The sequence below is a fragment of the Perissodus microlepis genome, chromosome 15, assembly GCF_051167445.1.
Source record: "Perissodus microlepis isolate ML-2025 ecotype Zambia chromosome 15, ASM5116744v1, whole genome shotgun sequence".
NCBI lineage: Eukaryota > Metazoa > Chordata > Actinopteri > Cichliformes > Cichlidae > Perissodus > Perissodus microlepis.
The window spans coordinates 20,299,288-20,320,087 of NC_140475.1; the positions used below are offsets into that span (position 1 = coordinate 20,299,288).

Sequence of the window (20,800 nt, forward strand, 5' to 3'; positions counted from 1 at the left end):
TGGCTGCACCAGTGAATACTCAGATGTCTTTGCTGAAATTGGAATAGTGTATTCTCGCACAAATTTAGTTGTAAACGCAGACTCGACTCCGCTGGTTACCAACTGGTTGTACTCTGGTTAGATTTCTATATAAAACCAAAGTTGCCACAAAAATAAAGCTGCTTTGTCATTTGGCAATTTGTATTTAAATCCATGTCCTGCAGCTGCTTCATTTGTGCAGGCATTTGTTAATTTTTCTTCTGGCTGCACTCTGACTCTTTAAGGAGTTGATGTGAATTTCTGAGTATGTAGACAGCAACAGATTTGTGATTTTTGCTGATTTATCACCGTTTATCATTGTCAGAGTCCAGGCATTTGCTAGCTTTCCCCCATTCAATCACAAGCTGATAGCCTTGATGCACCAACGTTGCTTTGAATGCAGAAACTAACTGCGAGTGGTAGCACAACTGGTCCCCATCTTTGAAGCAACCATTTCAAAGGCAACAAGACTGACAGTTAATTGCTCCAAGTTGAACTCATTTGGGTTGTGCTGCTTTCTCCAGCCATTATTAGCCTAGGTGTGGCTGCAGCATAACATATTCCTTCTCTAGTTACAAGTTACAGAAACCCTTTAAATAACATGAGGGATCATGTTGGAGTCGGAGTTTTGAATTATTTTGTTTGTTTTGTTTTATTGTGCCATTTGTTATTTTGGCCTTGGCTTCACCCTGAGCAGCAGCTTTATTCCCTGTCAGTGCCAGTAACCCACTCGTGACTCTTCCTTACGTTATGCTTTCTGATCTTTAGACTGGGGAAAATACAAAGTAACTTTGAAACTCGTTCATTCATTAGCTCAACCAACCTTGGAATATTTATAGGAGACTTGGTTTCCTCTCCTACAACAATCAGCGATCTTCTGCCTCACCAGTTCCCTGGACACAGACAGGTGAGATTATGAAAGAGGCTTTCATACAAAATATTTTTTTAAAAATATATATATGTACCAAAAATGGATACTCATGGTCTCACCTCCTCTCTCTCTTGTGCAGCAGAAGCCCCATCAGACACACAATTAGAACCACCAACAGGAGGCTCAGCACCACCCCCATTGCTTGGCTCCGCCTAGACAGAGGCGGAGTCTCTTCACCGTCATCATTTATCTGCCTGTCAACAGTCCTGAAATTCAATCCAGAGAGGAGACTTCAACATATTTATCTAGTGTTTTGTGCTCTTGGGATTAAAGTCAGATTGTAAAAAAAAAAAAAAGGACTCACATCAGATCACACACAGCGTTTGTGTGCCACACAAACAGATACTGGCAATTGTCCGTCTCCAGCATAAACTCCGGGATGCCGACACCTGCTGACGGGTTACAGTGAAACCTTATTGTGGATGAAACCGTTTTGTTCTTCGCGCGGCCACACTCTGACTCAGAAGGCACTATCACATCCACATTTCCTCCTGATGGAAAAACAAAAACATGTTAAGATGCTGTGACCACTAAATGGAAGGACTCATGCTAAAATGAAATGGCACTTTGTTTCTTATGCAGGTGTGGGGTTTTTTTGCACTGATGTCATTGCCAATCACATGCTTTGCAAAGGGTTTTGAATGATAGATCAAAATCCTCTTCTGTTTACCTTTTATGTAGTACTTGGCTTTGTTGGATGAGCCAATCTTGCGGCTGTAGGTGTCATTCTGTTTCACCTGGCAGATGTTGGCACCAAGACATTTAGGCAGGGAATTATTGGTGATACCAGACAACTGGATGTGGTAGATGTAGCGGTCGCCATTGTTACGAATGTCTCCAGACGCCTGATGGTGGCTAAAAGGCAGAAAAAAACCCAAATGAAACTTTTGTGACAGAAAGAATTTTGGAAGTGCGTTTTCTGCTTGCTGATTGAAACTGAAATTTATATGAGGTGGAGTGTAATGAGTGGATGACACAGGTGAACTCTGTTACCTGAAGTAGAGCGCTCCCAGACTGAAGCTGACTCCAGTTTTAGGAACCTTTATGGTTCCATTTACCATCTGTACCTCCGTTGGTTTCACTGCACAAGCTTCCAGAGTCTCCCAGCCTATCAAGAACTCACATGAACCCTCATCAACCCTGCACAGACAAGAGAATATAGGATATTCAATTAAATATAAAATTAAGAATAAAGCATAACAGGTCTACTTTAAGATGCAGAGGAACAGTTCAAATAACAAAAAAATAAAAACAAAACAAGGGCACTGAGACTTGTGGGAAAAAAGACAAAAGAAATGAAACAAGTTAAAATTGTTTTAAAATAGACAATGTAAACACAACTTTTATGTGAAGATACAGATCAGGAAAAACAACACGTGACAATTTAACAGTGAGCTCTTCGATAGGAAACATTTGTTGCATTAATTTCAGACAATGTGATGCAACTGAACAACATTTATTCTGAGGGGAAATGTTATGTTACTCAATTAACTAAAACTAAAGTTTATGGAATAAAGCAAGTAAAAAAAAAAGAAAAGAAAAAAAAGCTAAAAAATTAGCTATAATCTTAAAACAAATAAACAGGATAATAAATGATTCAAAGTTTAAACATTCTGTTAATTTGATGCAGTAATTTAATACCAATGTTGTATTAAATGAATTAATCAAATTTCTACTGAAGGGAAACATTAAAATCTCTAAAAGAGGTTTTGTTACCTGATAACTTTGGGGTGTCCCACTGTGGAGCCGCAGCTCAGCTGGATTATGGTCTTGGCTTTCTGGCGTTTAGAGCATAATTCATCTCCTGCTGAATAGTTCACAAAAATCTTCCCACCTGTAGAGAAAGGGAAATCTCTTGAGACTGTCGGGATAAAGTTCTCTAACATCAAAAACACTCCTGTGAGAGAAGAAAACAAGACCTAAAGGCAAACAAATATGTCTAATCAGTGATCCTTGCTTACATATTTAACTCTTAGTCTACACTGTTTTCAGTTTATTTTTTATAATAATGGTAGTAAAAAACACCCAGTTTAGGGAAAATATCCTTTACACAAACTGACACCAATGAATGTAAAGTATTTGCAATGGTTTGCACACCACTGGACTCCATTTTCTGCGTGTAAACTCGGCCCAGGATTTCGGTTTTTCCTGCTGCTGTGCGGCGGCATACGGCTGCATCTTCAGGACAGGCTGGCAGCCCACCACGGATACCCTGACACAGGTTGATGAAATACCTGAAGCCACAGAAACAAAGATGCCAAATTTTAAAGAGTGAGGAATCATAAGACCACAGCATGCGTTTAGAAATTCTTTTTAGAAAGGGCTAATGCATCTTATATGAGGCATATGCATTGCTAAATATAAATAGATCTAATAAATATTGAAAAGTTGGAAAAGCATCAAAAGTGTGTGCAGAACGACTGCAGAGCTCCAGAATTGAACTGTGGATTTACTGCCTTCGATTAAGGAATCAAAACCACACTTACGAATCTCCTTTGTAGCTGAACTTCCACGGCTCAGTGAGGGAGGAAAGTGCTCGGAGGTCAAAGGTCTTATGCTGGCTGACGAGCTTACACTCCATCTTCCTTGGGGTACAAACCGCATTTGTGCGCCACTGGAAAGTGACTGTACAACCTGCTATCTCTGAGAGCAGCTCTGGAGAACCGATTCCTACAGAATGGTCGCATGTAAACAATATGGAGGACTGACGCTTAGCCGAGGCTGGGAGAGAGAGAGGGAAATAAAAAGAAAAACAAAAGATTTTCAGTTTTGGAAGTGAAGACAACACAGCATTAGGATAAGTATGTTAAACTATCAGGAAGGAGTTAATGCCTTTATTTAGACAGAAGAAGAAGACAATGAGAAGCCCACCCCCATCCTAAGTTGCCCAAAAATGAGCATTTACAGCTTGATAAAAAAATTGTTTTGTTTTCCTCATTCATAACAGGTGTAAGGACTGGGACTTTAGTTTTACCCTTTATAATACACTGGTTCAGGTGTGTTGTTAAGGGCAGCTCTCCTTTGGCCTCACCTCCAATAATTTCGAGTTTAAACAGGTATCATCAAAGAGGCCACATCCATCTTTTATATACAGTTCTTAGTTTTGTATTTTTTCCCACGTCAACATGAAGCCACAATTGATTATAAGTAATTTCTCTAAAAGTAAACAAACTAAATCTGACTGCTAAAACACATAAAAATGTTTTCGCCATGCACGAAGAAAGAAAGAGTTTAATCTTTTCAAAAGTGCATCTAAGCATTGCTCTAATCAGAAATATTGCACCTATACAAAATTTATCATTACTTTCATTCATGTGTGTTGCACTGCTGACACAACACAAGATTAGCTATTCTGTAAAACTTTTATCTGTGCTTTGGACCACTGATAGTGACAACTGCAGTTAGAAGTTAAAATAAAAAATACCAACGTTAAAGTTCATATTTTATAGTAGCCATCATATTTTTTTGTGTGCTTATTTTCTTATTACCCAGCTTTCGTGTTGCCATGTCCCAGCTTATGTCTAAAAGAAACAAACCTCTCACATCAACTCCTCAAAATACTCAGCAACTGAACACAAGCTGTCACCTGCACTGCAGAATCCCCACTTCCTATTGTGTCATAGTTGGAAGTGGTGGCACACCACAACCTGCCGGTTGTCAAACCATCTTTGATGCATTCTGTGTAAGTCTTCTTCATGAGAACGAATGGAAACGCACGCACGCACGCACGCACGCCTCACCCTCCGTGGTCACTGCATATAAATGCATAAACCTCTTAAACTGCTTTTCAAAAATTTGACCAATGTTTATAATAGATTGAGAGCTTCATCCTAATAAGGCCTGATTAGTAGAATAATTAATTAGTTTTACACCATTTGATACATTAAGAGGTTATCCAGGGTAGTTTTACTTTTCACCTTAAGCAATTAAACTGTCCTTTAATTTGAGATAACACCATTTTGGATTTTAGTGTGTGTGTGTGTTTTTTTAAACATATTGCAGTAATGCAGAAGACACACAATAACCAGTTTCACAAAAATCTTAACACAATTTTATTAATAGATGTGACATTTGCATATTCTCCTCATTACCTTTTATGTTATTTTATTTTCATTGTGTTTTTAAATTTTGTTTTCAGTTTAGTAGCGCTGTGTCATATCATACCATCTACAATTACATTGGTATAAATTTTTATGTGACCCCCCAAAAAGTGTAATCTTGATATCAATGATATGATGATGTAATGCATTTCCATTCAAGTGCACACAACAATGACACAAACCCCTGCAAGTCAGCCTCTGATTGATGATTTAGTAAAAGGAAGCCACTTTACACAATATGCATGAAAGCTGCTGTAGGTAGTTTGCCATCAGTGAGGGTAGCTGGATGGATGGACAAAATGCCCTTCATTTTTTCCATTTGTGGCAGCCAATGCTAGCTGGGATAGGTGGACAGTCTATCACATGGTTAAACAGAAAACCATTTGCACTGACATTCACACAGATGGGCAGTTTAGAATTATTACCCCACTAAGTGCATGTTGTTGGACTGTGGAAGGAAGCTGGAGTACCCACAGAGAACACATGCAAACACAGGGAGAACATGCAGGGAAAACTTCCTTAATTTTGTTTCCTCTGATAAATGCTGCTATTTGCAAGCTGCGGTGACCAATAAAAATGCTGTTCAGTCATTTTTCTTAAATAAATACTAATATCATTATTGCAAATTTGTATGACATATTGTGTATAGTTTGAGGCTGAACAATAAAACGTCATTTTCTTTCAGTTTTTTTCTTTTGAAGCATTTTTCCCATTAACATCATACCTTGTTTTTGAGCTAGCTATAAGAGCTTTACTAATTACAGAAGACTTTACCTGGTGTGCAGGGATCTCCTCCACCATACTGCATCAGCACAGCCTGCTCTTCGTGTTTGAAGTCCATTGTCATGGCTTTACTGATGCCAAATGATGACGCCAACTTGTCTGAACCAGAAACGTGGCACACTGCACTCTGCTTACAGGCCGGTTCTTCCACTGAGCCGCAGACTTTGATGTGATACGTACCCGAGTTCCCGTTTACCTAGACATACACACAGAGCTCTGACCTTCCTATGCTTCTAAACAAAGAATATTTCTGTTACAGTGAAACTTTTGAATCAAATAGACTTCCTCTGGTTAGAAAGTGTTCAGTATATCATCAGCTCACCTGGACTTCCCTGGAGAGGTTTGTCAGGTCAAATGTAAACTGGAGCTGAGAGTCAGTAAGCTGGCAGCCGCTGATGTTAATGGCATCTGAACAGACTATCGGGGTTGCCCACTCAAAGAAATAGACGCAGCCCTGCAGCCTCAGCATTTGCGGAGAGCCCTGTTCAGAGATATAAAGTAGTTAAAAAATAACCAGGATAAAGAGAACAGGCAAAAACTAAATACTCTTATTATATAGCTCTGCTGACCAGCTCCAGGCCTCTCCGGCAGGTAAAGACAATGGTTGAAGTGTAGTTCTGTAGAGGGTCCAAAGCACACTTTGTTGAGCTGTTGTAGGTGATAGATACCTCCCTTGTTAATTTGTTGAGCTCTGGACCACGGGTGGTGCGACCAATTTCCTTCAAGAGACAATAATGAAAATCATACATTTTTATTTTATTAACATTAAGTCCTTGTGATGTCACTGCCTTGGTAAGGCAGATCAAAGCAATTAAACTTTTTTTTTTTTTTTTTAAATAGTGTAAAGGACAGCATTTGTCAAAGAACTCACCACAGGTGGTCCGTCATATGGATCCATGCAGATAGCGGCTCCAGGTGGGCAGTTGACCCCAGGGATGGGGTTTAGAGGCTGGCAGATGTTGACGTAGAAGTCTGGGTTATCCGGGTCAATGTCATCATCTATTCTCAAAGGAGGAACATGCAGACTGTTAAGGACTGACACGGTGCATATTGTTGTACAGGGACTGGTCATTTTAACTCAAAATGATGCAACTCTGCTATATCTATAGGTGTGAGAGGTGAACCTGTGTCTCACTGACCTGCTGCTGTGTAGTATCCGCTGACATGAATCAGAGGAGTCAGGTCTATGAGAGCAGAGCCGTTCTGGACTGAACAAGTTACCTTTTTATTAAAGGAATAGCAGAAAAGAAAAATCCCTTTTTAGAGCACAAAACTATACTGTAAGTCATGAGCCATCAAACAATTACAACTTTAGAGTCCAGGAATTCAACCATGTTTATTTTCTAATGTTACCAAACTTTTAGAGACTACACAAAAGCTTCAGGGACATCTGCTTATCATTGGACATTCCCCGCTCCTTTGATGACCCCTAAGAAGCTGACTTCAGGTGACCTGTCCGCCTCTGTTAACTTAAGTTTGCTTCTCTCTGGGAAATTATGTGCCATATTAGGAAAGAGCACACCCTGTTTTCCAACTGAACTGCAGTATGTCAAAACAGCTTTTCAACATAAAGGCAGCACTACAACAACAGGCTGTATTGACTGTATGCAGTCTTTCTGTCTAAACAATTTTCTCCCTCATCTGTGCAGTGAACAGTAAGCAGCTGGTTATATCACAGCAAACACAAACACGCTATAATCATTTATGATTTTTCATCAGCTGTGAGGCTGTAGCTCAGGCCGTAGAACAGGTCATCTAATCTGAAGGTTGGGGTCTGCATGTGTGCAGGTAGGGACACCAAGGTTCACTCTGTTGCATCCATTGGTGTGCTAATTGTTAGCTAGACAGCACTTAAGTATAGAAAAGGTGCTTGTATGAATGGGTGAATGAGACAAGCGCTTTGAGTACTCATGGGAGCTGGAGTAGTTTTTATACAGCACTTTTCTACTTAATTTACTACAAGAGAAAACACTAACTTTATTTATTTATAAATCTTATTACAAAAGTACATTCCTTTTCCACCTGTGATGGACTGGTGAGTCTTCTCTCCCACAAACATACTTACAGGCTGCTCACAAACCAACGGTGTGTGGAAAGCGAAGAAGTGCGTGCACGTTTCAGTGTTTGAGCCAATCAGCACTGGCTCTGAGGGGGCTGAGCTCATGCTAGCTGGCCTGCACAAACACAAAACATTCAAAGCAAGGCTCGTTTATTCTTAATAAATATATAAAAATCACCAAGGTTGCATTAAAAAGGCGTTTAACAAATCTGTAAATACTTGTAGTGAGTTTACTCTTATTTAAAAGATGAAGCACTACTTCATCAATAAAGCTCTCACACTCTAGTTTTTCCATCACTACCAGATTCTGAAATAAAGGATTAATTCAAGTTAGTTTTACATTTAGGAAAATTGGAGGAAACAAATGACACACAGTATCACGATGTATACAGGTATGAATTTTCTCTTAAGGGGCACTTTAAATCTCAGTTTGCGATTCCCTGAACAACGCAGGTTTGAGAAAATGTGATTCCTGAGAATGCTCTATGCTTGATGTAGTTATAGATGAAAATTAAGATGCAAATGGAGGAAAATGTACCTGCAGATGAAGCTGATGACGGTGCTGTGGGTGAGGCTACGGTTTGCAGGGCATGGACTTCCTTCTTCATAGGTGAGCTCCAGAACATGGTCCTTGTATGAGAGCTTATTGCTCACCTTACCACCACTGACCACATCACTGCCTTCCTTAATGCACACAGCTATAACACATATTCATGGAGATCATTCAGAAAGCTTTAAATGTAAAACACAAACATATAAATATTCCATAGATCTGTTCTACCAGCTGGAAATCTGCTGAACGCTGAAAGTTTTTTTTGGAAATATTTACATTTCTTAGCAAGTGAGTGATCAAATTCATCTCAAACTCTGGGATTCATTTTTATTATTACTTTTTAATAGTATTTTTTTTCAGGACTGCAAATATATCCCATTGTTGAGCATTCGAACCATGACCTTACTGCACTTGTATTGCCACATATTATTCTCCCCCACTGTGTATCTGATGCTGATTAAACATTTCTTAGCATAGCCATCATCAGAGTTACAAATCCAGACCATTTTTTAACTCTCTGGTAAGCGAGCGGTCAATAATTTGAGAGAACCTGGAAATTCAAGTGTCTGTTTGGGTTTCATTCGTTGCTTGTGTTGCAGACAAACAGTTATGACGTTTTTGGTGTTTCATAAACTTTCTGAATATCTAAGCAAGACTAAACAGTAACCAGATGAAAGTTGAAGGAAGCAATCTCTCCTAACTACAGAGGTGCTTTGTTTTCTTTATAAAGTAACTGACTGGTTAAAAGCAGAACTGATTGCCTGAAAGTGACTCCTGTATACACTCTGATTCAATGATGACATAACAGAGACCTCTGATCGTCTCAGTGACTGAAGAGAAATGATCTGCTAGACTTCCATCGACATGATTGCACAACAGAGTCAAATTTATCTGCGCCAAATTGTATAATATTCAACTGAGAGATGCCCTAGACCAGAGAAATATGTGAAGCAGCATACCAAAAGCTACCACCACTGCTGATTTTTCACAATTCATAGAATTAAAATAATCCAAGTATACTTCTCACCTTGGTAGATCTTTCATTTTTTGTAATCAGAAATTGGCTAATATAATCCAGAAATGTGGTGCGGCTAAATTAACAACTCGCCAATTGCAGTGACGTACCAGTGTCAGGGCTGCAACCAGTGTTGGCCACAGATCCACAGATGTTCATGCGGAACACCATCTTCTGGTCCTTATGATGGTGCACAGTGTAACCCTCATCCTTCTTCAAGGGGTTCAGGTCAAATAAATGACCTATGGAAGATGTCATGGTTTAGCACTGCGGCTATTTAGAGATAGAGATTTAACTTGTGCACATCTTTACACACTCTTAAGAGAATACCAGAGATCAGCAGACATAAAGAGGAATAAAAAGGGAAAGCAGATGCTTTTTGAGAACTTAAATTTAAATGCATATTACCATATTACCATAACATTCTCCTTTTATTACTCCAGCAGGTATATCAAAATAAACAAAGATGATATGAGGAGAAAGTGTGTGTTTCTGACCTGTAGCAGGGTTGGTGACTCTGCAGTTGTCATGCTGGACACTATTTAGAGGGCAGGCAGCAGCTGTTTTCCACATGAAGGTGTACACACAGTCTTCAATGTCAGAGATCAGAGTAGGCCGAGAGGTCTATGTGGGGCATATAAATACATGTTTTTAATATTTTAAAATAACTCAAATTTGGACCCTGCAGTGAGCCTCTTCTACATGGATCCTACATTCCCACACATGTGTGGTTTAGAAAGCCTTTTGATGCTCAACAAACTGTTTACTGCATGTTTTACAGCCTGACTGCCATCAAACATTTTAGCTGACCATCTTTTGAGTCCAGTTCTTACCACTTTGTTTTTGTCACACTGGAAGCGGATGATACTGGTCCTGTTGCGGCTTCCATCTGGACAAGCCTGGCCGCTGGTGTACTGCAGCATTAGGACATTTCCGTCCCACGTAGGACCAGAATGGATCTGACCCAGACTCAAATATTTATCTCCAACCTTCAGGCATGACGCTGCAGTGGAGGGACACTTCCATGGGTCTGTAGCAAGGAGAAGGATTTTCAGTGGATTTCAAGACATAGAAATTTGGGCCAGAATTATATTTAAACTCTAAACCAGAGCTAGATGTAATGACATTACTGTATCCTTTACACCAACCTTTCTGCTTCACCAGCGACCTACAGACGTTAATGTAATACTGTTTATTTGTGTCCCCAGTGGGAAGTTCCGCCTCCCAGTTCCCAGAGTCCATAGCCAGAGGTGAGAGGTCGTACGAGTGACCCTGATCATCACTGACAAGAGAAAAGGAAAAAAGGAGAAAATTCTGAACTGTGGTCCTTTCTGTAAATGATAATTAAATTCTACTAAGTTATACAAACTACATACACTATAAGAAAAAACGAAGTCCGTGTGTTGGAGTCAAATTGTTAAATGTTGTCATGGTGTTACTTAAATTTGTAAGTCTTAGTTCAAACTGTAGGATCAAAGACGTTCCTTTGTCTCTGACCACCTCTCCAGCCAGTTTGTTGCTGGGGGAGGCTGAAGTGTTTTATTGTAGGGATCTATGTGAGGGTTCTGCTTGTTGCTTAGTAAAATTCCTGCTTTTATGATCCTTTTGGTGAGCAGGAGGTCACAAACACGCACCCCCAAACACACACACACACGCACGCGTGCACACACGTGCACACACGTGCACACACATAGTGCCTTATCTTTTAGAACATAAAATTGGAAGACAATAATGACACGAGGACGATTTACTTGTAAGAGCAGCTGGTGGTCTTGACTGGGACACAGGCCAGTGCAGTGGGCCAGCTGAACAAATAGGTGCAGTCTGGAGTCTCCCTAATATACTCCGGTTCTCCCTGAAAAAGTGAAGTAGCATTAGACACCATTGCTTAAGAGCTTAGAAGAGCTGTGTGTCATGAAAAATAACGGCCCAACATTATGTGTGTTAAAAAAAAAAAAAAAAAAAACCTGAATCAGAGAGATGTTAATTTTTTTTTTTTTGTATACATCTTGTTTATATTTTTTATCTATTCAGAGATCAATTCTGCAACTAACAGTGATGTGTGCAGAAGGCAGGCCCTGAAACACAGTGGCCATTTATGTGGAGACAAACCACAGGATGATTCTTTCAACCACAAATCTCCAAGTGCAAAACTGTCACTCAGTCACCAGTCAGTCTTACAGGTATCTGATCTGTTGCTGTCTGTTAACAACCCCTTCAAAGCTACATAGGAGGAGCAGATTTTCTGTGTGTGTTAAACTTACAGGATTCCTGTCAGGGTTGCAGGTGAAGTAGATATTGGTAGACCTCTCATAAACTTTATGGCAGATCTCTCCGCTGGTGTAGTTCAGGATGATCTGGTCTCCAACATAAGTTAGCACCTGGTTTGCCATTCCTGTGTTCACACGAGCGAAAATTCAAAAACACGAGTACTGTAAAAATGACATAGATTAAACATTACACTGTATAAGAAACTCTGTCTTTTCATACCTGCGATCTTATGTTTTCCTCCGGCAACTTGGCAGGAGGAGACAGTTTCACCTTCTGTCTTTTTGTGGGTGCAAACATCTGTTTGGAGTCCGCCGCAGATTGAAAGATAGTAAGTGTACTTGGCAGCATTTAGGGAGTAATCTCTACCTTTCAGAGAGCTCAGATCAAATTCATAGCCACTCTTAGGGTCACGAACTCGACAGTCAGCACCTATGAGGGAAAGTTCGGACAATTTATTGTCCATTTCCATGGTGGATCAAATGCTAAAATGTACAGATTTTGTCTCTATGTTTAACCTTAAGGAACATTTTCTGTCCACTGTCACAGACGTTTTTACCTTGTGACTTCCTGACAGGGCAGGCCTCGGATGTCCGCCAGATGAAGACATATTCACAACCATCTATACGGTCAAACATGGGAGAGCCCTTGAAGTAAATACAAATGGACACAAATAATCAAAATTTAGATTAAAAGAAATTGCTACAGGTCGAGTTGAACATGCAACATTTAAAAGACAAAAATGAATTTTTATTTGTGATTTGCCTAAAACAGACAAGACCAGAAAAAGCTACAAAAGGTATTCAGAGATTAATTCGGTACACATCTCAAACAAATGAAATCCATTTGCAAATACCTCAAGGGGAACTTATTTTATGTATTTTTGGTAACAAAGTAACCATAAAATGTAGCTTTCAGTTAGTGAGTTAAAGTCTAACAGTGCTACTGAAGAAAGCACTAAAATAAACAGTACAAGTTTTCTCACTTAGCCTCTATTGCAGTTAGAAACTAGAAAATAAACATCACATTTTTCCTACCAAATCTGATCCACACAACTAAAACATTTATATTATAATAATATCAAATAGTCATCTTGTGAACATTATGACTGGGTTAGTTCAAGAGTCTAAAAACACTGACCGGGTTTTCATCACACTGAAAGATGATGCGAGTTGAGTACTGGGACGAAGACCCGCATTTGTCTCCATTCTGGTACACCACGCTGATGGAGCCATCTTCTGCTGCCTGTGGGCTGGACTGGATGTATCCCAGGTTGTATCCTTTGCCACCAATGACAACGCAGGATCCCAAAAAGCCCACTGCAGACAATACAAAATGTTATACTCTAACTATTTGCCTGCATTTTTCCAGTAATATCCCGTGCCATCCTTACAGTCTAGCATTTAGGAAAATGCCTTTCCAAAAAACAAAACAATAAACAAAAAACGTCATTCATATTTTTATTTAGCTTTGATGACAACATGCATTTGCTGTGAGATCATTTTTATAAACATCACAACATTTATTTACATCCAGAACTGAATTAAATGTTAAGAACTTGTATTGATGATGGAAGAGTCAGACAGCTGCATAAAGTTTTTTCATTTGTGGAAAAACTTGGTCATTGACTTTGTAAGTAGAAGTGCTCTCTGAATGTTAAACATAGCTGTGATTTCAAATGTTGATTTCTATTAATTATTTGGTTTTTTTTAAATTGGACCGCATCAGTTCCTCAGAGATTCCATTTCCCCACTTTGGTTACAGATTTTCATAAATGCATTGCACAGTTTCTAAACCAGTTTCTGTAGTTTCATATTCTTAGTTATTTTCTTTGCTTGATGCAGGCCAATAATTTGACCCTTGTGAAACGGAGTAAAATCTCTTCTATGCCCACAGACTGGCAACGTGGTTGTTTACAAAGAGAGAAGCTACTCACTGCATCAGTTAGGGTTCATTAACCCGTTCCACTCAAAGCAATATTAATCACCGATCTCCAATGGAAGACTCTTCTTATTCTCTGCTCTGCTTATTTACACCAAGTAAATGAAGTAAGACTATCAAAAAACATATGTCAGACTTAACTGGGTGTATTTTATAACAATAAATTGTAAATGAAGGCAAATCAGTTAACCAGCAACCTGTACAATTTAAATGTGGTATCAGACTAGGTTAACAGTTCATCTGCATATTTTAATACAACTTCTGGAGGCTTACTGCTGATTTTTCGCTGTTTAAAACAAATGGCTGTGGAAGGAGCAGATACAAAGTTTGCTTGTCTTCTTCACATTGGAGTTTGCTGATCAGGGGCTTTGGTAAAAGTAAAAGTTTAAATGGTGGTCACCAGAACAGCTGCTTTTTTGGGCGCTAGAAACACATGTTCTTTAACTCTACCTGCACTCATCTTCTCAGCACTGGCTGAGTCTCTTTGCAGTGTGTAAACAGACTCTGGCTTCACATTAAACTGTGCCAACGTCATAGTCTCCGCTGCTGTTGTTGGTGTTTCTGTTTAAAACTGCGCCCTGTGTGGGCTTAATGTTGTCAGAATTTTTATTCACTAGCTGCTCTAAACATGTTTGCATTGCACGTCTGCTTTAGTCGCAAATGTGGGTGAAACGCTCACATTAGCATTTCCATGGTGACAATGGCGAGCTACGGAGCCGTGCCTCAAACAAAGCATCGAAGCAAAGACTTCGTATCGAGAATTTTTTATAAACAAATTATTCAAAATAATCAATGAATAGTTGCAGCCCTAGTTGTGTCAAATCCTCGTCAACGTCAAATCCTCTTATGTCTATCTAAACCTATTAATTTCTCACCTGGACACTCATCTACACGTGGGAGGGGTTTGCAGACGTTGATATAAAACCTCCTTGATGTGCCTGAATCTGTGTTTATGGGATTCCACGGGTAGTCATCTTCATCCCGGATCAGGTGACTCAAGTCATACTCATTACCATGTAAATCTAGAAGTGAAAAAAAGAAATCAGATTTATTCATTAATAAATGAAGACATGTTCAAGTTAGTAAACTTTTTTTTTTAATCTAACAAATTCTAAAAAAAAAAAAAAAAAAAAAAAAAATAGTGACACCTGAAAAAAAGAAGCCATGATAATTAATTTGTGTGTGTGTGTGTGTGTGTGTGTGTGTGTGTGTGTGTGTGTGTGTGTGTGTGTGTGTGTGTGTGTGTGTGTGTGTGTGTCCAAACCTGTGATCCTGCAGTCAACTGGAGCAGGCATGCAGGCCAAAGCGGTGGAGAACTCAAAGAGGACGTCATGGACCACATGCTTAGGTGAAGTACTCATGTCCTCTCGCACCAGTTTTAAGGATCCAGGGTAAGACTTTGGATCACACACAAAATTAATCCGGAAGGTGTCCCGAGTTGCTGATGAAAAAGCAAAAAAAATAAATAAATGGAGGAAAGTCACAAAAAGTGCACCACTGTAACGTAAAAATAGCATCAGTATTTTTGTTTATAACCATCGTGTTGTTTGATCAAAATACAAAATGAACGGACACTTGGCCATGTCCATCATCAGATCTCACTGTGTGACACATTTCAAGATCCAGCGTGAACTGCTTTATTTTGTACATTTTCTATTGTGCTTTTGCTACCTGTTGGAACGTCAACAGGTCCCCTGTATGTTAGTTGGAGGATGCCGTCAGTTGAATACTGGAGGGTCTTCTCCACCCCCACAGGGCTGATGGGGTGCTCGTTCTCCAGCTCACAGCCGGCCATTCCCTGACCACATTCAGCTACATCTGAGCAGATGTTTACCTGCAGGTAGGTGGGATACCACTTTGAGTTTGTGTGCAGTTTCCTTTATGCGATATTTCATACCATATAATAAGTAAACGTCTTAACGACAAAGTCTGTGAATACACAGTCGAATGATGTAGTCCAGCATCACACATCCAATTCAAAAACTAAAAAGAATACAAAACAAAAACAACAACAGGTAAATCAGCAGTAAAAAGACAATATTTTGGATCATTTTAGTCACTTGCCTGCCAAAGCTTATAAATGTTGGTATTTAAGTTTTATAGTTTTAATGTTTTTTTTGTTTGTTTGTTTTATATTTGATTAATAGGTTACATTTTTATTTAAAATGTTAAATTCAATTTTATTTATATAGCACCAAATCATTTTATATTGTAAAGCCCCTGCAATAATACAGAAAAAACCCCAACAGTTAGACAACCTCTAATGAGCAAGCACTTTGGCGACAGAGGGAAAGAAAACGTCCCTTTCAACAGGAAGAAACTTCTGCAGAGGTTAAAAAATTAAAAGAAGAAAAAAGTGCTAGTTACACCCAAATCCCTTTCTAATAAATGTCAGCTGCACTTGCGTGATCTTTGGATGGTCTCAGAAAACAAAACAAGCACAATGAGATTTCCGACCATTACTACAATGCTATGCTAACAGTTTGATGTCAAGTTAAATGATGTGCAATCATTTTAAAGCTGAAATTGTTGTTTCATCAGTCTGCATTCATAAGGTTTATCCGTTAATATAATTCATTACCCTTTTTAGTAGCATTTGAAAGAAAAACATTGTTTCATACTTTCACATTTTTTTAAATAAACTAAACGAGGACAATCAACATTTTTCATCTTATTCTGAAGTTTCATGAACTACAATCAATGCGCTATATAGCTCTAATGTGAATTTGAATTACAAATTAATTTTCCACTTACTACTTAAGGCAACTGTCATAAAGCATTCGTCACCCTACACGGCTGGCAATTAAATTCCCTCCTCACAATGCTTTATTTGATTAGAATTTAATACAACCATTTGAAAAATATCACTTGAAATGCAAAAATGCAATGTTTTCCATAGCACTGCGACACTTCCATGCAACACTTGAGAGCTATAATTTGCAGAAATTATGTATGCTGGCAGAATATTGTTGAAGTGTCTTACCAGGAATTTCTTGCCATTCCCACTTGTATTGTATCCGGTCTTGGAAGCCAAAGGCGTTAGGTTGTACTCAAAGCCAGTGTTGGGGTCCACCACAGCACATGTCTGATACGCCAAAAAAAAAAAAAAAACAAACAAACAAAGAAACCCCAAAAAACCCCCAAAACCCCACGCAGATTACAACCATTTCAAGTATTTTGTTAAGTTTACCACAGTGTATCAATTACAATTAAGTCAAATTAAGAATTAAGATCCATGCAAGTACACTTACATTGTTTGTGATGGTTCTGATGGCACAGGCTGCATTGGTCTCCCACATAAAGGTGGCAGTGCAGTTCTGGTACATCAGGAATCGCGGTCCCTTAACCTGAATAGTGTGGAGCGCAAACATTGTTACACTCAAACCACCACTGTAGACAACCAGCAAGCCATTCTCTTCTCAAAACTGCATTTACTCACGAGAGTCCCTCTGGAGCAGACCAGGTGAATGCGCGTTGTATACGAGAGTTTCTGACCGTCCGAATCACAGGCAGAGCCATCTGTGAACTCCAGCATAAGGCGGTCCCGTGCTTCGATGATCGGCCCTCGCTTTGAAATGCCCATGTTACTGACTGACACCACCTCCTCTACAGAGCCCTGAGGAGAGGCAGGAGGGAACAGGTAAATAATTCAGTATCAGACACCACTTACACTCTGCAGTTACTTTGAAATTCTTATTCAAATGTTCACCCTGAGCATGTTATTATAAAATGGGTGGAAGCAATATTAAAAAACAAAAAAAGAGCAGCAACAACACAGAAAAATCATTTGCTGAATGACTTTGTTTACAAAAATATAGCAAATCATATTTTGTGTCACTTTCTTCTGGGCTATTAAATGTTTGGTACGCCTATATTCATGTCCAGATCTTTCCATCTCTAAAGGCACACTAGACTAATCAATAAATATTAACATATTAAAAATAGTGTAGCAAAATAAGTATTATCGTTTCTGTCAACTGTAATATAAATTATATGATGGAAAAAGAGGAATTTGTTGTTGCCAGCGCTGTTGTCAGAGTTGACTGTAACTGTCAATTACACATGTAGGGATGGTAGTTAGAGACAAAGCCAGACAAATTTAAAGTTCAGATCAGTCCACTCTGCAAACTGCTTCTTGGTTGAATTCCTTTAACCAGTGGTAAAGTACAGATACAAATACAGATAGTTCTTTTTTCATGAGCAATACATTAGTAAATCTGGCCCATAGTGGTATAGTCACAATTCTCTAAAACCAGCAAGAAAAATTAACACAATCAATCATAAACCCTGAAGTGGATTTGCAACAAGGCCCTCTTTCAAGTCAGTTTCACAGTCCTTCTGGTCAGGCTATATATACAAGATTTCAATGCAATGAGAAAAGATTCAAAGTCAAATTTGCCTCAAGATCTTTGAAAAACGCATCCCATCCAGGCCTCGACTACCCAATCAGAGTTGGCAAAGGGGTGTATGGCTGGACTCACTGGTGTCCAGATTCTGATTTTGACAAGGTGTTTTGAGGATGATACTCAAGCTATGCTTTCTTGTGTTACTGCAGTTCACCGTCTGGTCTCCACCAGGGAAAGTTTGGTACAATGTTAAATATTCACCAGAAGACTGACATGAGCTGTGTGTTCTTCCTCAGTAATGTCGCATCTCTCTGATTTAGTGGAGGTGTTTAATGTTACAGACCTGTTTGGTTACATATTTCATCTCGCAGATGGATGCATCGCGGTCGCAGCCATGTACAGGGCTGATGGGGCGACATACGTTGATGTAATACTTCTTCAGATTATTGCTGTCGGATAAGTCCATCACCTGCCAGTTGGAGGTGGTGTGTGACAGGCTGAAATTGAAGAAGAAAAGCTTGACGAGGAGGACAGCAGATTGGAAACAATTCAGTGCTGGACTGGATGTACTTATTTTCATGGCCTTGGATTTAGACACTGGTAAAGCAGCTGCTGCACAATGCTTTTTAAAAGCATTACCTGGATAAGTCATACTGTTCCAGTGTGTCTGGATCGGTCACCAAACACTCATGAGGTCTTTCAGGGCACGCGTAGGAGGTATACCAGCGGAAGTTGTACGTGTACTCGTCTTCTACCTGAACGAAGATTTTAACAAACAGATGTTTATATACAAATCATACAGGAGACACAAAATACGTCAAACACTGTTTAAACAATCTGACAAAGAGGTAGGGAGGATTTTACCTGGAATTCTGGGTTTCCTGGTCCAATTTGTGGGTCACAGAGGAAAGAGATGAGCGTAGATCTGGGAGTGTGCTCTTCGTTGTTGTATGGGGTGCCGTTACTGTAGTTCAGCTGAATCAGCCCATCGTAGTACGACAGACGGGAGTTCTGTTCCCCAAGACTCCAAAAACTAAATAGGAAAGGCAGGAGAAAAAAATATGATGTAATTTATTCATGTTTCTTTATTGCTGAGTGTATTTAAATCACTCAGTTTCAGGATCTTTAATTTAATAATGAGTGTGTATTGTGTAACACACAATGTTGTGTGTTGGGACGTAAAATGACCAGTATAATGTACAAAATGCAGATTGATAGAAGGAATGCTTAACTTAGGCTTCCAAAAAAAAATATAGATCCTAAACTAAATACATTGTTGCACAATGCGTGACGCTCATTTATCCCTCTTCTTTCCACTACACCTTCAATACAGCAGGAATTTGCAGTGCAATCAGATGGAGGCAGATTATTATTGAATTCTTGATCCAACTGGTATTAAAATTAGCAAACTAAGGTAACACAGCAAAAGCACACTACGAATACTTCAGGGATAATTTACATTGATTTCTCAGATTTGTGAGAAAATTCAAGTCAGTTCATTTTTTAAGCACAGTTGTTTTTAAAAGTGCTTAAAAGTGGAGTGAAAGTTGAGAAAGTGGGGGAGAATAGAATAAAGAAGTGCGATTCTTCTTGCATGTTTGTAGCCTGTAGTCTTACTTCTTTTGCACCTGGCATGCGCCGGCCTTCTCAGGACACGACGAAACACTGACTGGACCACAGACGTTGATGTAATACTGATAGATGCCTTTAGTCAGGTTGTAAAAACCACCATGAGGCTTGGAGAGGGGCGACAAGTCGAAAGAGAAGCCTGTGGAGAAGCAGAGGTTAGTTAGAGGTTAACAAGAGGATTTAAAGTAAAGAGACAAGAAAAAGGCAACCACAGTTTTTTTTTTTTCTTCCTGGTTTGCCATCATGAAAGTAACATGTGAGAGGGCACACGTGTAGCCTATCATGATACAGGTGTTACATTCTCCACTAGGTGGCAGTATCGAGCAAGAGTAGTGAAACCATGGTGTGTTCAGATGACTTTTTATTAATTAACTTTTTCAAGATTATTATTTTGTCATTCCTGGCGTGCGCACACACATGCACAGACAGATGCACACACAGCTGGAATTAATTGCTAAGAAAACATAATTCATTTTGGATTTGGAAGTATCAATTTTTAAAACGATCACATATTAAATGGAGCAAGATCCACTTTTCTATCCCCTTTTTGTATTTATATATATCAGAAGACAACAGGTGTTTTCTTTATTTTATTTTCTAACAGTTCATTTAAACTGCATAAAAACTACAAGATATGCAATGAGCTCTAAACTGAATTGTCTGGAAGATGATGAAAAAAAAAAAAAACAGATTTAAAATAAAAATTTGTAAATCAAGAAATACTTAAAACTTTGAATTGTGATTTTTTTTTGCCTATTTATTTGTCCTTCATTTCTTCCACATGTAAAGTATATTTGACAGCAAGGCACAATCAGCTGTATTTGACACAGACTGTCAGATTGTGTGGAGAATGTTGACGCTGGCAGACAAATATAGAGTAGGTGCGCCCCACTGAAGGCAACAGTGTTAATTAGAGCTAAAATCAGTAGTCAGTTAATCTCAGTTTACTGCTGTTAAATTTAAACTTAACTGAATTCAGAGCGAGACATTAACGTCAGCATCTAGTCATCTTATCGACTGACAGAGGTTTACCCCGACTTTTACAAACAGCAGTGTATTTCAAATACAACACTACATTCTCCTGCTTGGAAAGGACAACTGGGTGAAACAAATGTGATCAATGCATTCACTGTCTACTGAGGTAAAGCAGACTAGCC

At 39.1% G+C, this 20,800-nt stretch overlaps 1 protein-coding gene across 1 annotated transcript in view; it reads right to left on the reverse strand.

Annotated features, from left to right (window-relative positions):
• igf2r (insulin-like growth factor 2 receptor) overlaps positions 1–20,800 on the reverse strand; it is a 46,694-nt gene that overhangs the window by 4,423 nt on the left and 21,471 nt on the right. Inside the window, exons 15-48 of the mRNA XM_084953619.1 lie at positions 19,632–19,782; positions 18,879–19,047; positions 18,654–18,769; positions 18,358–18,511; positions 17,108–17,284; positions 16,920–17,015; positions 16,652–16,753; positions 15,340–15,502; positions 14,933–15,109; positions 14,544–14,690; positions 12,868–13,046; positions 12,287–12,374; positions 11,950–12,159; positions 11,724–11,854; positions 11,211–11,314; positions 10,608–10,741; positions 10,293–10,489; positions 9,957–10,083; positions 9,570–9,701; positions 8,430–8,589; positions 7,898–8,006; positions 6,972–7,053; positions 6,704–6,831; positions 6,402–6,551; positions 6,155–6,313; positions 5,824–6,028; positions 3,436–3,670; positions 3,047–3,183; positions 2,666–2,783; positions 1,943–2,089; positions 1,620–1,804; positions 1,254–1,440; positions 1,009–1,155; positions 842–911 (exon numbers count right to left, since the gene is read on the reverse strand). Coding sequence (XP_084809745.1) covers positions 842–911; positions 1,009–1,155; positions 1,254–1,440; positions 1,620–1,804; positions 1,943–2,089; positions 2,666–2,783; positions 3,047–3,183; positions 3,436–3,670; positions 5,824–6,028; positions 6,155–6,313; positions 6,402–6,551; positions 6,704–6,831; positions 6,972–7,053; positions 7,898–8,006; positions 8,430–8,589; positions 9,570–9,701; positions 9,957–10,083; positions 10,293–10,489; positions 10,608–10,741; positions 11,211–11,314; positions 11,724–11,854; positions 11,950–12,159; positions 12,287–12,374; positions 12,868–13,046; positions 14,544–14,690; positions 14,933–15,109; positions 15,340–15,502; positions 16,652–16,753; positions 16,920–17,015; positions 17,108–17,284; positions 18,358–18,511; positions 18,654–18,769; positions 18,879–19,047; positions 19,632–19,782 — 4,973 coding nt within the window. The remainder of the gene's footprint in view (positions 1–841; positions 912–1,008; positions 1,156–1,253; positions 1,441–1,619; positions 1,805–1,942; positions 2,090–2,665; positions 2,784–3,046; positions 3,184–3,435; positions 3,671–5,823; positions 6,029–6,154; positions 6,314–6,401; positions 6,552–6,703; positions 6,832–6,971; positions 7,054–7,897; positions 8,007–8,429; positions 8,590–9,569; positions 9,702–9,956; positions 10,084–10,292; positions 10,490–10,607; positions 10,742–11,210; positions 11,315–11,723; positions 11,855–11,949; positions 12,160–12,286; positions 12,375–12,867; positions 13,047–14,543; positions 14,691–14,932; positions 15,110–15,339; positions 15,503–16,651; positions 16,754–16,919; positions 17,016–17,107; positions 17,285–18,357; positions 18,512–18,653; positions 18,770–18,878; positions 19,048–19,631; positions 19,783–20,800) is intronic.